Source organism: Scyliorhinus torazame, chromosome 12, assembly GCF_047496885.1.
Source record: "Scyliorhinus torazame isolate Kashiwa2021f chromosome 12, sScyTor2.1, whole genome shotgun sequence".
Classification (NCBI taxonomy): domain Eukaryota; kingdom Metazoa; phylum Chordata; class Chondrichthyes; order Carcharhiniformes; family Scyliorhinidae; genus Scyliorhinus; species Scyliorhinus torazame.
In genome coordinates, this window is record NC_092718.1 from 155644225 (window position 1) to 155661642 (window position 17418).

The window sequence follows — 17418 nt, forward strand, 5'->3', positions numbered from 1 at the left end:
ATGTGCCGAATAGCCTCCTTCTGCACTTTAGGGATTCTACGATTCTCTCGGTGCCGGGTTTAGAGGTGGGGTGGGACATTTAATCCTGCTTTCCCACTTCCTCCCAAATAAGACTGGGGTGGGAAGGCTCATGATGGCCTTCCCACCCGGATGCTAATTCTCCCTGAAGTAGGCAATTAATGGCCACTTAAGGGCCTCATCCTGCCTCTGCTGGTATTATCCTGGTGGTGGGCAGGAGAGTCACCACGTCGGCTCCCAGTGGGGGACGGTGGGGGTGGTCCCTGATCAGTGTCTGACCAAGGAGCTCGGCATTGGGAAGGTGGGGGGGTGGGGGTTTACCTGCTGATAGACACCCGTCTGCCCTTTATTCCAGCCACCCATCCCAATGCCAGCCAGTGACCCCCCCCTCTCCACAACACCCACCCGGCCCTCATTTACCTGTGGCCTGGGTCCCTCAGCAATCCTAGGCCTCTGGTGGGTCCATTCCCAGAAACTGCCATCGCACCAGATGGTCCTAAATTTTGGGTAAGGCCTGGCGGCTGGCCACTAATGTGCCTGATAGGTGGGCCTTTCCCAACAGAGGCAATAGGGGCTCCCACCAATCAGAGACAGCTATCGCCTGGATTAAATTTCATCCTTACTGGGGTTTAGATGGAATAGAAATGGCACTGCTGTGTAATTGGAATGAAATCAAATAAATAATAATGGTGGCAGCGTGTCTTTCCTTGGGATTCTCAATCTTGCTTTTATTATTTACAGCTTGAATACAGGGTGAAGTATTCTACACCGATATCTTGCCAAAAAGCACAGATACAATAAACCGCAAAAGGGGATTGAAAAATGGCACATAATAATAATAGCTTATTGTCACAAGTAAGCTTCAACAAAGATGTGCGGGTTAGGTGGATTGGCCATGATAAATTGCCCTTAGTGTCCAAAATTGCCCTTAGTGTTGGGTGGGGTTACTGGGTTATGGGTATAGGGTGGAGGTGTTGACCTTGGGTTGGGTGCTCTTTCCAAGAGCCGGTGCAGACTCGATGGGCCAAATGGCCTCCTTCTGCACTGTAAATTCTATGAATGAGAAACTCCCAAAATCCAGAGAGAATCGAAAAACGTGATTCTCTCCGACGTGTTTGGGATTTGGAATTTCCACCTCCGCCGCCACCCCCCCCCGCTCCGGTGGAGTACTGCAAATCACGCCACGGGAGCCTGGGGATCTCATTTTAATGCATTAGCATGTCATTAGCGAGCACTCTCTCCCAATCTTCCCCACTCATGGAATATTCACTGGGCGCCAGCATGACGTCACACACTTATAACAGACATTGCCAGGTGTGAGGCAGTAGAGTGGATCCCTCCAGGGGCACAGATGTAAGAATAGCCACTGGGGGGGGGGGGTTGGAGTTATCTGCCTGGGCCATGCCAACCCGTGCCAAGGGGCAGTGCCAGGGACAGGCCCTAGTAAGGGCCACATGGGGGATATGTGGTGGGCAGGGGGGAGTGTGGACATTGGGGGAAAGGGATGCTGCTGATGAATGTTGTGCGGTGGGGGAGGGGGGGGGGGGTTTCCAGCGACAAATGGCCAGGATGGGGAGGGGTGCCCCCAATACTTCTGATGTGACTGGGGGCCGTAAGACTACAGCGCTGGGGTAAGGACACTCTGAATTGCCACCCGATCCATTTGGAGCTGATTCCTGGTACAAGGGGTCTCGTCCCGCCAGAGTGATAACCGAAACCATACCCACTCACTTTTGTTTTTGCAAAGTGGCTCAGAATTCCCGCCATCGCTCCGTTTTTCTCACCGGAACTGACATTTTCCCATTTTCTGGTAAGAATAAGCCCATTGTGTTTAATTTTCTAGTGGGCTCTGATTCTTGCAATGTGGAACCATGTTCAGAATCTATTCATTGCCCGGCACAAAAAGGATTACATGTGAAAATATTGGGCTTTATCCAGTTTTGTGAATGCTGCCAGTGTCCTGTCATACTGGGCCTGACTGGATTAACCTTGGTTGTGCAGGCCACAGTTTCCTGGTGGAAGGGGCCAGGATGGGACCGATGGGTTCTATGGCCCTTTCCAAATGCCATTCTTGTGGTCTTTCTGTTTTACGGAAATTCTCCCACTGCCCGTATTCAGAACGAATTGCTTGAGGCAGAAAGTCCGCTCACAATCCTGTCACACCCATTAAATGTGTCACATAAAAAAGTATCCCTCAGCCCTCCCAAACTGTGATTTTAACAGACGGTAAATTGAAGGTTGCAGCTGTGCAATTTTGCGGTGTGTTTTTCCAGTGTAAAAGCTGAATACTTTACACAGTGATAGGTTATCGTGTCTTTGGGCCATCCCAAAGCATTTCATAAACAATGGATTACTTCAGTACAATTACAGCTGTTGTTATAAATACAGGATACCAAGGTCCCACTAATATGATTAATGGCTGTTAAAGCGCTTTTTTGTGGTATTGGTTCTGTCAGGATGATGTGACATGTACATTAATCTTTAATTTCATCAGCTGATCAAATCTATATTGATCTGTTCCAAAATTACCTTAAAAAAACAAACAGAGTGACTTAAGGTGACTGTCACAGGTCACCTGAAGTCTGCCATTACAAGTTGACCAGTTTCTGGAAATTTCCAATGTGGATTACAATTAAGGTAAGCCAAGGCAACATCCTGTGAAATTTCACATCTGCTGATGTCAAGAACTACTTTTAAATATGAACTGAAGTTGTATTGGCTCTTTTGCATTTCTATAATGTTTCTCTTTTAGGCAGACACAGAAAGTCTACTGGGACAATGATCATAAAGAATGTTCTTCCTATCTCATTGGAATGGTCCAGTCCAAAGTTGTGAAGAAACTAATCACCTAGTCCATAAACAATAGCCACATTCTGTCCAGACATGAGCTAATCAATTACCTCCTGAAATTATTATGGGGAGAGAGCGATCATATGACCAGGAAAAAAACGTTTTTGAAATGGCTTTTAGCAGAATACCCGAGCTGCAAAAGAGTCCAGAAGAAATCAACCAATGGAGCAGTGACACTATCTCTCATCCCTTCTCTCTCATGTTCAAGACCGCATCCCTGTTATAATTTGAAATCCATCTCAGAGAAAGAGAATTTCCATTGAGAGGAACCTCAGGTACAAAATCCTTGGCTTTTGGAAATTCCAGATGATGTTTAAAAAAAGAGACAGTGTTCAGAAATTACGGTTTATGTCGACCATAACTCTACTGGAACGTCAAGAGCACCATGGAACAGTAACAAGTCTTACAACACCAGGTTAAAGTCCAACAGGTTTGTTTCGAATCACTAGCTTTCGGAGCACAGCTCCTTTATCAGGTGATTCAAAATAAACCTGTTGGACTTTAACCTGGTGTTGTAACACTTACTCTCTCCACTCCAATCTAACGCCCGCATCTCCACACCATGGAAAAGGTCTGCCTCAGTCACAGAGAGGGTGGGAAAGCATGTCATCAGAAGAATTTTGCCCGAGGTATGCATCATCAACCACACAGCCAGATTTTGAGAAATTGTGCCACAGCGTGCATCCCCATGGGTCTCATCAGACCCAATAGGTACATAAATTAATGTTTTTACAGATTACACTGATTTTTATATACACATCATGTATTGTAGGTTTATCTTTAATATGTAATATTTACTCATGAAATACTTAATGCCACAGTGTTGTTGTTTTGTTTTAGATGGTGTCTGAGGATACAATAATTTTCAAGCATTAAGATGGGCAGCACGGTGGGGCAGTGGTAGCACTGCAGTCTCACGGCGCCGAGGTCCCAGGTTCGATCCCGGCTCTGGATCACTGTCCGTGTGGAGTTTGTAGATTCTCCCCACGTTTACGTGGGTTTCACCCCCACAACCCAAAGATGTGCAAGGTAGGTGGATTGAACATGCTAAATTGCCCCTTAATTGGTAAAAATGAACTGGGTACAAATTTTTTAAAATAGATGGGTCAAATTGGAAAATTGTTTGGGAAATGTTGCCACTGGCTCTCTTAATATCCACCTGAACAGGCCTAAGATTCCAAAGACACCTTTATCAGTGTATAACTAGCTCAATGTTACACTGAAGGACCAGCCTAGCTCCCAACAGAAGTTGTAGCATTTCCATAGTGGTGTGAATTCTCCGCTGGCAGGATTCTCTGTTCTGCCGGCAGCGCACTCCCTACAGCAGGTCAAGGGTGGTTTCCAACCTCCCTGAATTCCTACAGTACAGAAGGAGGCCATTCAACCCATTGGGTCTGCATCAACCCTCTGAAAGAGCCCCCTACCTAGGTCCACTGCCTCACCCTATCCCTGTAACCCCATAACCCCACCTAACCTGCACATCTTTGGACACTTTGGGGCAATTTAGCATGGACAATCCACCTAATCTGCACATCTTTGGATTGTGGGAGGAAACCTGAGCACCCGGAGGAAATACATGCAGACACGGGGAGAATGTGCAATCGCCCAAGGCCGGAATTGAACCCTGGTCCCTGGCGCTGTGAGGTAGCAGTGCTAACCACTGTGCCACCCTGCCGCCCTCCTTTAAGCTGCATGGGTTCAGGGTCTGCAACAGGCCAGCAGATAGCGCAGAGGAGACAAACAGGCTCTACACGAGTGCTCTTTCGAAGGTGTGTGCATGTGCGGCTTTGCAGCAGTCTTAAAGAGACCATGCAGTGCAATAACTGGGTCACGCACAGATTAAAAACATTTAGAGAAGGAAATATTGCTGGGATATGAATCAACCCAAAATATTCTTATTAATCCCCAGCTGAACGTATTGAACACTTTCAAACAAGATCCAAATCCGAATGACTCCAGGGGGGACCTTAAGTTCTTTCTCTGAAGTCTGTAGGCTCACACAGAGGTACAGTTCCACAGGTATAAACTGGTGCTGGGGTAAAGTAGCTCAGCTTCTGCTTCATGTTAGAAACAGAGTTTTACAGATGCTGTGTCATGTTAGGGATACAGTTTCACAGATGCTGTGTCATGTTAGGGATACAGTTTCACAGATGCTGTGTCATGTTAGGGGTACAGTTTCACAGATGCTGTGTCATGTTAGGGATACAGTTTCAAAGATGCTGTGTCATGTTAGGGGTACAGTTTCACAGATGCTGTGTCATGTTAGGGATACAGTTTCAAAGATGCTGTGTCATGTTAGGGATACAGTTTCACAGATGCTGTGTCATGTTAGGGATACAGTGTCAAAGATGCTGTGTCATGTTAGGGATACAGTTTCACAGATGCTGTGTCATGTTAGGCATACAGTTTCAAAGATGCTGTGTCATGTTAGGGATACAGTTTCACAGGTGCTGTGTCATGTTAGGGATACAGTTTCAAAGATGCTGTGTCATGTTAGGGACACAGTTTCACAGGTGTTGTGTAATGTTAGGGATACAGTTTCACAGATGCTGTGTCATGTTAGGAATACAGTTTCACAGATGCTGTGTCATGTTAGGCATACAGTTTCACAGATGCTGTGTCATGTTAGGGATGCAGTTTCACAGATGCTGTGTCATGTTAGGGATACAGTTTCAAAGGTGCTGTGTCATGTTAGGGATACAGTTTCACAGATGCTGTGTCATGTTAGGGATACAGTTTCACAGATGCTGTGTAATGTTAGGGATACAGTTTCACAGATGCTGTGTAATGTTAGGGATACAGTTTCACAGATGCTGTGTCATGTTCGGGATACAGTGTCACAGATGCTGTGTCATGTTAGGGGTACAGTTTCACAGATGCTGTGTCATGTTAGGGATACAGTTTCACAGATGCTGTGTCATGTTAGGGATACAGTTTCACAGATGCTGTGTCATGTTCGGGGTACAGTTTCACAGATGCTGTGTCATGTTAGGGGTACAGTTTCACAGATGCTGTGTCATGTTCGGGGTACAGTTTCACAGATGCTGTGTCATGTTAGGGGTACAGTTTCACAGATGCTGTGTCATGTTAGGGGTACAGTTTCACAGATGCTGTGTCATGTTAGGGATACAGTGTCACAGATGCTGTGTCATGTTAGGGATACAGTTTCAAAGATGCTGTGTCATGTTAGGGGTACAGTTTCACAGATGCTGTGTCATGTTAGGCATACAGTTTCACAGATGCTGTGTCATGTTAGGCATACAGTTTCACAGATGCTGTGTCATGTTAGGGATACAGTTTCACAGATGCTGTGTCATGTTAGGGATACAGTTTCACAGATGCTGTGTCATGTTAGGGATACAGTTTCACAGATGCTGTGTCATGTTAGGGGTACAGTTTCACAGATGCTGTGTCATGTTAGGCATACAGTTTCACAGATGCTGTGTCATGTTAGGGATACAGTTTAACAGATGCTGTGTCATGTTAGGGGTACAGTTTCACAGATGCTGTGTCATGTTAGGCATACAGTTTCACAGATGCTGTGTCATGTTAGGGGTACAGTTTCACAGATGCTGTGTCATGTTAGGCATACAGTTTCACAGATGCTGTGTCATGTTAGGGATACAGTTTCACAGATGCTGTGTCATGTTAGGAGTACAGTTTCACAGATGCTGTGTCATGTTAGGGATACAGTTTTACAGATGCTGTGTCATGTTAGGGATACAGTTTCACAGTGGCTGCGTCATGTTAGGGATATAGTTTTACAGATGCTGTGTCATGTTAGGGATACAGTTTCACAGATGCTGTGTCATGTTAGGGGTACAGTTTCACAGATGCTGTGTCATGTTAGGGATACAGTTTCACAGATGCTGTGTAATGTTAGGGATACAGTTTCACAGATGCTGTGTCATGTTAGGGATACAGTTTCACAGATGCTGTGTCATGTTAGGGATACAGTTTCACAGATGCTGTGTCATGTTAGGGATAAAGTTTCAAAGGTGCTGTGTCATGTTAGGGAAACAGTTTCACAGATGCTGTGTTATGTTAGGGATACAGTTTCACAGATGCTGTGTAATGTTAGGGATACAGTTTCACAGATGCTGTGTCATGTTAGGGATACAGTTTCACAGATGCTGTGTGATGTTAGGGATACAGTTTCACAGATGCTGTGTCATGTTCGGGATACAGTTTCACAGATGCTGTGTCATGTTAGGGGTACAGTTTCACAGATGCTGTGTCATGTTAGGCATACAGTTTCACAGATGCTGTGTCATGTTAGGCATACAGTTTCACAGATGCTGTGTCATATTAGGGATACAGTTTCACAGATGCTGTGTCATGTTAGGGATACAGTTTCACAGATGCTGTGTCATGTTAGGGATACAGTTTCACAGATGCTGTGTCATGTTAGGGGTACAGTTTCACAGATGCTGTGTCATGTTAGGCATACAGTTTCACAGATGCTGTGTCATGTTAGGGATACAGTTTCACAGATGCTGTGTCATGTTAGGGGTACAGTTTCGCAGATGCTGTGTCATGTTCGGTATACAGTTTCACAGATGCTGTGTCATGTTCGGGGTACAGTTTCACAGATGCTGTGTCATGTTAGGGATACAGTTTCACAGATGCTGTGTCATGTTAGGGATACAATTTCACAGATGCTGTGTCATGTTAGGGGTACAGTTTCACAGATGCTGTGTCATGTTAGGGATACAGTTTCACAGATGCTGTGTCATGTTAGGGATACAATTTCACAGATGCTGTGTCATGTTAGGGGTACAGTTTCACAGATGCTGTGTTATGTTAGGGATACAGTTTCACAGATGCTGTGTCATGTTAGGGATACAGTTTCACAGATGCTGTGTCATGTTCGGGGTACAGTTTCACAGATGCTGTGTCATGTTAGGGATACAGTTTCACAGATGCTGTGTCATGTTAGGGATACAATTTCACAGATGCTGTGTCATGTTAGGGGTACAGTTTCACAGATGCTGTGTCATGTTAGGGATACAGTTTCACAGATGCTGTGTCATGTTAGGGATACAGTTTCACAGATGCTGTGTCATGTTAGGGGTACAGTTTCACAGATGCTGTGTCATGTTTGGGATACAGTTTCACAGATTTTTTTAATATGAATTTAGAGTACTTAATTTATTTTTTTCAATTAAGGGGCAATTTAGCGTGGCTAGTCCACCTGGCCTGCACACCTTCTGGGTTGTGGGATTGAGTCCCAGGCAAACACGGGGTGAATGTGCAAACTCCACACGGACAGTGATCCAGGGCTGGGATTGAACCGGGAACCTCTGCGGCAGCAGGGTAACCACTAACCACTGCACCACCGTGCTGCCTACAGTTTCACAGATGCTGTGTCCTGTAAGGGATACAGTTTCACAGATGCTGTGTCATATTAGGTATACAGTTTTACAACGGATGTGTCATGTTAGGGGTACAATTTCAGTGATTTTGTCATGTCACAACTGAATCTGCCTCTCCCACAGTCTCCTTCCAGATCCTAACCACTCGTGATTTTGATCACCTCGATCAAAATGTCCTCATAACCTTCTCTTTTCCAAGGAGAACAATCCCAATTTCTCCAATCTATCCAGGTAACTAAAGTCCTTTGTCCCTGGGCCCAATCTCGTGAACCGTTTCCCAAACATCTCCGAAGGAATCAGCAAAAAAAAACAAGTGGAAAATTCAGAGAATCCTTTTCATGTAGCAAGTTGTAGTGATCTGGAATATGTTGGATGGACAGATGGGGACCGAGTCAAAAATAAGATTGCTTTTTTGGGGGGGAAAAAATGGGACGTGAAAACAGACCAGAAAAGAAAACATTTGCAAGGCTATGGGGTGAGGGAGGGGACTGATTAGCTGGTTCTATCACAGAGTTAGTACAGGTACAATGGGCTGAATGGCCTCCCGTGAGATACTGTGAAGAGCTCATGTTGGTTCAGTGTGATTTGTGTAGGACCGTTGGAGATTACAACCTCGGTCATACTCACCATTTCATCCAAGTTTTTGAAATCACACAGCTCCTTCTGCGGCTTGGGTTTAGGAGGGATGGTCTCCAGTGGTAGGTCCATCTCCACCCGGATCTCTTCCTCGATCTCTTCCTCCAGCTGAATGAGGACCGGGGCCAACATTCCGAACTTGGAGGCTCTCCTCGCCACCTCCAGCAGGCACAGCACAAAGTTCTTCTCGTTTTTCCTAAGGACCAGGTCCTCTGTCTCAAACATCAGCACGTCTGCAAAGGGGACAAATTCTATCATCACACCCAGCTGGTCAAAGGACTGGGAGAACAAGCAGGGGGCAGGACATCGAGAAGGAAAGACTTGCGTTTACACAGGGCCTTTCATGATCTCAAGCCACCGCCCTCAAAGCACTCTGCAGCCAATGAGGAAAGAAAAATCACTGGAAGCCCAATCACTGCAGAAAATGGGATGGCCAATTTGTGCACAGCAAGATCCCAAAAACTTTAATGAGAGAATTCACTCGATAATCTACTACAGCCATGGTGGTTGGGAATAAATATTGTCCAAGATATAGAGGTGGACTCCCCTGCTCTTCTTTGTAATAGCGCCACGGCATCTTTTACGAGAACCTGACAGTGCCTCGGAGCTAAAATCTCATCTGAGGACGGCACCTCCGACTGTGCAGCACTCCATCAGTGCTGCACCAGAGTGTCAGATTTTGTGCTCAAGTCTCACGAGTGGACTTTGAACCTACGGCTTTCTGATCCAGACCTGAAACTGCAGCTGATAAACATGCTGTAAAATCTCCTCAGGGGCCTGCTCAAGCAAGATCTTTTGACAACTGCAAAGGAAGATCAGTGCACTATGAATTTGTCACACAAGCGGTGGGTTGATGTTGCAGCTCCCCCTTGTGTCGGCCTGTAGAACTGTTACCTGGAAGTGACATTTATTTGTTTTCTAGGTGGAAATGAAATTGAGGTTTCTCAGATAACAAAGTCAGTACATTCTGTTTAAGTTGGTTGCAGGCAGGGAGTTGGGGGCAAAAGGGGTTAAAGCAGTGATGGGCAACCTGGGCTAGTGAGTGGGCCAAATGAGTGACCCTCCTTCATCTCAGTGGGCCGCAAGATTGAAATCGGGCTTGTTCACTAACCATGACCCCGAGAATAAGATTAAATATGTTTAATACAGACCAAATATTTCATAAGGAGTTATAGAAAATGGTTTAAATTATTTGCATATTAATAGAACAGTAATCAATTTCAAATGGTGAAACAAAAGAAATATTTACATTTGGACACATTTGGGCACGGCTCTCACAGTCAATGTTGTGAGCAATCAGCATTCACCTCACTTCACTTGCCCTCGCTTTATGTGTGGATCACTTCAGTCATACCGGAGGAAAAAAACTACACGGATGGAAATCAACGGAATATGACCAACCTGCACATGGGCAACGGTCAACAAAATGTCTCTTGGGCTGCACTCAGAACCCAGATGGGCCGCGTGTGGCACCCCGGGCTGCAGTTTGCCCATCACTGGGCTAAAGGGATAGGGTGAGATCGGCAGGAGGGAGGCCAAAGCGGTGATGGAAGCATTCCTAGTGGTGGCATAGTGGTTAGCACCGCTGCCTCACAGCAGCAGGAACTCGGGTTCAATCCCAGCCTTGGGTCGGTGTGGAGTTTGCATGTTCTCCCCGTGTCTGCGTGGGTTTTCTCTGGGTGCCCCGGTTTCCTCCCACTTTTACAAAGAAGAGCAGGGGATCCAAAGATGTGCAGGTTTATTGGACAGGCCACGCTAAATTGTCCAAAGGGTAGGTGGGGTTACGGGGATAGGGTGGGTGAGTGGGTCTAGGTAGGGTGCTCTTTCGCAGGGTTAGTGCTGACTTGATGGGCCAAATGGGCTCCTTCTGCCGTCTAACTGTTTATATGATTCTACTCCTCCTGATCCACACAGAATGTTATTTAAAAATCAGTTAGCTCACTATGAGAGCCAAAGCTCCTGTCTTCATTTTACTCCTGGGTTTCCGGCAGGAGCCGGATTTAAATGAAAATGACGTGTCTTCTCTCGCTAGGATTGGACACTGATTCATTACCCACTGCCATTAAAATGGATTAGAGCAAATTTCATTTACTTGCATTTAGCCCTCAACAGGGCGGCACGGTAGCACAAAGCTGAGATTGAGAAATGTTTGTTAGGAAGGGTTACAGGCCCAAGGTGCATCAATGGAATTATGGGCGGTACAGGAACACAGTGGTTAGCACTGTTGCTTTACAGCGCCAGGGTCCCAGGTTTCATTCCCAGCTTGGGTCACTGTCTGTGCGGAGTCTGCATGTTCTCCCAGTGTCTGCGCGGGTTTCCTCCGGGTGCTCCGGTTTCCTCCCACAAGTCCCGAAAGACGTGCTTGTTAGGTGAATTGGACATTCTGAATTCTCCCTCTGTGTACCCGAACAGGCGGCAAAATGTGGCGACTAGGGGATTTTCACAGTAACCTCATTGCAGTGTAAATGTAAGCCTACTTGTGACACCAATAAAGATTATTATTACATCGAATCATAGAATCTCTACAGTGCAAAAGGAAAGGACAAGGCAGTACTATTCAGTGTTAGGGTTGTACACCAGTCTAATCAATGTCAGGGTCCTCCACCAGCCCATTCAATGTTAGGGTTGTACACCAGACTGTTCATCGGCAATGAAAGGGCCTAATTGAAGTGAAACTATCTGATGGAACATCTAGGGCGAAATTCTCCGGTATCGGCGCGATGTCCTCCGCATCTTGGGGGGCCGAGCCCTAACCTTGAGGGGCTAGGCCCGTGGCGGACTGATTTCTGCCCCGCCAGCTGGCGCGGAAATGACATTGCCAGGCGGCGCATGCGCGGGAGTGTTAGCGGCCGCTCACGGCATCCCCGCGCATGTGCTGTGGAGGGAGTCCCTTCTGCCTCCGCCATGGTGGAGACCGTGGTGAAGGCGGAAGGAAAAGAGTGCCCCCACGGCACAGGCCCGCCCGCGGATCGGTGGGCTCTGATCGCGGGCCAGGCCACCGTGGGGGCACCCCTGGGGCCAGATCGCCCCGCGCCCCCCCCCCCCCCAGGACCCCGGAGCCCACCAGCCACCTTGTCCCGCCGGTAAGGTAGGTAGTTTAATCCACGCCAGCGGGAAAGGCATTCTAGCAGCGGGACATCGGCCCATCCCGGCCGGAGAATCGCGGGGGGGGGGGATTCCAGCCCCCACCGAATCTCCGGTGCCGGAGAATTCGCCAACCGGCGGGGGCAGGATTCACGCCAGCCCCCGGCGATTCTCCGACCTGGCGGGGGGTCGGAGAATCTCGCCCCTGGTTCTATACGTTTCCTCTTTCTTGCGGGAGGAGAGCGCGGCCTCTCCTAAGCCAATGTCCACTATGATATGTGGAAATCAGTCACTCACTGTGTGGGGAGCTGGCAGGACAAAGCCACACTCCACCGCAGTCTGATGCAGCATTCCCAAAGTTGGCCTTTTGAGCACGACACTACCTGTATTATGACAACACATAAAACGAGTGCTCAGGGTGATCCAGTGAAACGACAGGATATCAGTCAAAAATAACACGGTCTTCAAGCCTGACCCGTTACTTTACAACACAACCTTGCCGACATGAGGGAGGTTACGGGTGTCAGATTTCCACCAGGGGGCTGAGGGCGATCTCTACTCAGCAGAGGGTCATCAGGAACCTGCAAGAATTGACCACTGAGACGGACGTCTTGACTATCTTCCAATTAAAGGTATGGTGGGACATTTCAGGGAATTTCTATTTCCACTGTTCCGAAGAAACTCTGCATTAATATAACAGCTTTCACAGCTTCAGCTTGTCCCAAAGTGATTTGCAGACAGACAATGAAATGCTTTTGAGGCGATTGCACTGTTGGAAATGTAGCAACCAGAGGACCTAGAGGAGGAAGATGAGCTGCCGGGGGAATGGTTTTAGGGACTTACAGGTCCGGGATTTTGTGAGGAGGGAGGTGCCGTCCTTTCCCGGGTTGTCGCCCTTGGGGCTGCAGGATAAGGTGCCGTCAAGGGAGGGAGTAAGGGAGGGGAAGGGGTCCGAGGTTTACAAGGAGCTGGTGGACTGGGAGGGCGCCCTGATAGGAGATATGAAACGGAAGTGGGAGGAGGAGCTGGCAGGGGGGGGGGGGGGGCGGGGGGGGGGGGCAGGGACGTGGGAGGAGGCACTGCGGAGGGTAAATGTGTCCTCCTCGTGTGCAAGGCTCAGCCTTATTCAGTTTGAAGTAATTCACAGGGCGCATGTAACAGTGGCAAGGATGAGTAGATTCTTTGACGGAGTAGAGGATTGGTGTGGACGGTGCTCAGGGAGGCCTGCGAACCGTGTCCACATGTTCTGGACATATCCAAAGCTGAGAGGGTTCTGGCAGGGGTTCGCCGACGTAATGTCTGAAGTGTTGAGGGTAAAGGTGGCCCGGAGCCCAGAGGTAGCGATATTTGGGATGTCTGAAGACCAGGGAGTCCAGGAAGTGAGAGAGGCCAATGTTTTGGCTTTTGCCCACCTTAAAGCCCGGAGACGAATTTTGCTAAAGTGGAGGGACTCGGAGACACTGAAAGCAGGTGTGTGGATGAGAGACCTGGCGCAATTCCTGAAGTTGGAAAAGATTAAGTTCGTCTTGAGAGGGTCGTTTGATGGATTGAGCCAGAGGTGGAAGCCATTCATTGGCTTCTTTAAGGAGGATTGAGGTGAAAGGGGAAAGGGGGGTAAAAACGAGGGAAGCAGGGCGGGAGGAGGGGAGTGTGGGTCCTGATTATTTACTGTGTTGTATAATTTTGCTTCTGCTCTTATTTGTTCTGTTTGTTGTTTATATAAATGCCTTTTTAAAAAGAGGAAATGTGGCAACCAATTTGTGCACAGCAAGATCCCACAAACATCAGTGAAGTAATGACCCGACAAACTATTTTAGTGTTTGAGGGCCAGGTATTGACCAAGTCACTGGGGAGAATCCTTTTACTCTATCCCGATATTCTGTGTGGAGTGGTGATTGCTATTGGTGTCACCAGTTCTTCCGCATATCTATCCCAGAAGTTCCATTCATGACTATCTAGGTTATCATTAATGACGTTAGCATTGAGCATTAACTCCATTTGTTGCGAGCCCAACTCAGCTTTTTGCTGCTGTGTGGCAAACAAGCAATTTTCTAATCGCTGATAACACATGAGCACCAGGCACTGAAACTGCTGTTGAAGAAGGTTATAAAGTTTATTAATTAATCTACATTTTAGAATTGTGTCCGCACATTACAGTTCTTACGGATATTCATGTGCCTATAGTCACAAACAAATCTTTCACTTCCCCTGCTGCATCACCTCTCCTTTCTGGGACCCACTCCACGGGGTTGATTATTGACCTCAACTGCTGTCAATTTTATAACTTGGAGCTACGGAGAGATGACACTAGTTTCTATGGCTGGGGCTTTCCGGCCCCATTGCAGGTCACGTTACAGCGGATGTGGTGAGCTAACCAAAGGTAAATTGAATTTGGTGTCAGCAGTGAATACTGCCGGCGGAGAGGGGCGGCGGGTGGGGGGGGCCGCAAGATCCCGCTATATGTATGCGGCCAATTTTATTTAAAAGTGCTTTAAAGTGTCTGCTCCATGCTTCAGCTCTGGCTTCCAGCTCTTTCTCCAGTTTTTTATTCTTTTCTCTGAGTCGTTGCCCAGGCTTAACCAGTCAAGGATATCGAGCGTCAACAGTAAACAGACTCACATAATAAAATACAGAACAGTTAAGCCATTGAAGCCAGGACAGCATGATAGCACAGTGGTTAGCCTCACAGCGCCTTGGATCCGGGTTCGATCCCGACTTTGGATGACTGTGTGGAGTCTGCACGGTCTCCCTGTGTCTGCGTGGGTTTCCTCCGGGTGCTCCGGTTTCCTCCCACAGTCCAAAGCTGTGCAGGTTAGGTGAACTGGTCATGATAAATTGCCCCTTAGTGTCCAAAAGGTTAAGTGGTATTACTGGGTTAGGGGGATATGACGGGGGAGCGGTTGCTCTTTCGGAGGATCGGCGCATCCTCACTCTCTCACTCACTCCGTTTCACCTGAACTCCTTTTGAGCAGGGGTCTCCTATTGGCCTTCCAACATGAGAAGGTGACGCATCATTCTGAATTGGATGGTGCGAATGGCTCCTTGGCCACTGGTTAATCAAATTGGGGAAAACCATTATTTTCCACCTAACATGGTGTCGAGACCACCATTTGATCCTGAAATCAGGGTCCTGATCCAAAACCCAAAATCCTGCCTCAACTGGCCTGCTCAACTGGTGTCCCTGTGCCTTCAACATCCCACCCCGAGTGCCTGTGCTTTGAAGGGGAAGTGCTTTCAGGATGCAGCAAGGCACTTGCCAGTACACAAATACAGCAATTGCAGGAGCACCGGGCATGTGTACAGCCCGCCATTATCAACTACATTATTTACAGCATCAAAAAATAGCTGTACTCATCACAGCAAAAACCCTGAGAATCCGGAGCCCTCTGTCCAGATCAGTTTTACATTGAAGTTGCGTCTTTGTGGGTAAATCTGCGAGAGTTGGCATGTCTGCCACATCCTCGCTGGAAAAGAGATGTTTGACAGGTAACTGCTGTCTTCAGGATTCGGAGTTCTCGATGATGGAGAGCAAGATTCGCTGCTTCCCCTGTCCAGGACAGCAGAACAAGATGATGCAGCCTCAACTTGCTGGGGTATGAATTAGAAACTAATCCCCAGAAACAATGGGCGGGATTTTATATTTATAATCTTTACTATTGTCACAAGTAGGCTTACATTAACACTGCAATGAAGTTACTGTGAAAATCCCCGAGCCGCCACACTCCGTAGCCTGTTCGGTCACACTGAGGGACAATTCAGAATGTCCAATTCACCTAACTGCACGTCTTTCGGGATTTGGGGGAGGAAACCGGAGCACCCGGAGGAAACCCATGCAGACACGAAGAGAACGTGCAGACTCCGCACAGACAGTGACCTAAGCCGAGAATCAAACCCGGGACCCTGGAGCTGTGATGCAGCAGTGCTAATCATTTTGCTATCGTGCCGCCCCTCTCCGTCCCGCCAGACCTGTTTTCTGGTGCGGCACGCCCCCGCCGGCAGGGGGATCCTCTGTCCCGCCAGCCGGCCATTGTGGCCACCCCCATGCCGTCGGGAAATCCGCAGGCGTGAGTGTGTTGCCGGCAAAGCGGAGGATCCCACTGAAGGAGAATCCTGCTCCATATCTTAGTGAGCGGTCAATCTGTGACAAGGGACAGGTGGGGGGGAAATATTTGTTGTGTTGGGCACTCTGGATCCGTGGAACACATACAGGCCACCAACCTTAAAATAGTGCAACACTATTTTATTAAGTCAGAAATTGTTTAACATACTTTCACTGTGGGTTAACACGATATTAGGTTGAACTAAAGGCCTGTGCCTTGTCCTAACCAGTCTATGCACTCAGCACATGGTAAAGATCTGTGCTGCAGGCTTGAGCTCTGTCCTACTAGGAAGCTGCAGCTCGAATGAGCGGGAACTCTGATGCCCCCTGTCTTTATAGTGCGTGTGCTCTAAGTGGTGATTGGCTGCGTTGTTGTGTGTGTTGATTGGTCCCACTGCATGTCCATCAGTGTGTGTGTGTCTGCACCATAATATACTGGTGTATATTATGACATCCCCCCTTTTATAAAAGAATGTATATGTGCAGCAATAAATAGTGTATGGTGAGAATGTTCCTAACTACGTGTGGGGTGCGAGAGACATATCTACAGGACTATGTACATGAGAACTAAGCTATTTACATGGGAAGGTGCCTGGTGCAGAGAAACAGTATGCAATAAGAATAACGAGATGAACACTATATACAAACCAGGTAAACGATCAAACAAAGCAACGAAACAATTCAGAAAGTCTATGAGTCCGCAAAGTTCATAAATTAAGTCTCTGAGGTGGGCGACGAATTCTGGTTGACTGCCTCAAGGGTGGGTCGGGAGCTGCCAGTTGAGGAGCGGGCTGGACTGCGTCAGAGTCAGGGTGATGCAGAGTGACAGGAATCGCTGCATAGTCCATGGCAGGGTCAGCAGGAGGGCGAGGCGACAGTGGAGGATCACGTAGCGAGCGTGGAACGAGACGAAGGGCGCGTCGATTGCGCCGCAGAATAGAGCCATCCGGTAGACGAACCAGGAACGAGCGGGGGGGCCACCTGCCGAAGGACAACAGCGGTTGCAGACCAGCCACCATCTGGAAGATGGATGCGGACATTGTCATCTGGAGCCAGAGCAGGGAGATCATCTGCAAGGAGTCATGAGCCGCCTTGCGCTGTACACGAGACAGCTGCATCCGGCGAAGGACCGGAACGTGGTCGAGGTCTGGGACATGAATGGACGGCACCGTCGTCCTCAGGGTATGACCCATGAGCAACTGGGCTGGCGACAGGCCAGTGGACAGTGGGGCGGAGCGATAGGCCAGCAGGGCGAGGTAGAAATCGGACCCAGCATCGGCAGCCTTGCAGAGGAGCCGTTTGACTATATGTACCCCCTTCTCCGCTTTGCCATTGGATTGGGGGTACAGAGGACTG

At 48.0% G+C, this 17418-nt stretch overlaps 1 protein-coding gene across 1 annotated transcript in view; it reads right to left on the reverse strand.

The window, feature by feature from the left end:
- Positions 1–17418, reverse strand: part of gas2l2 (growth arrest specific 2 like 2) — a 79431-nt gene that overhangs the window by 33911 nt on the left and 28102 nt on the right. The window contains exon 2 of the mRNA XM_072469217.1: positions 8871–9112. Coding sequence (XP_072325318.1) covers positions 8871–9112 — 242 coding nt within the window. The remainder of the gene's footprint in view (positions 1–8870; positions 9113–17418) is intronic.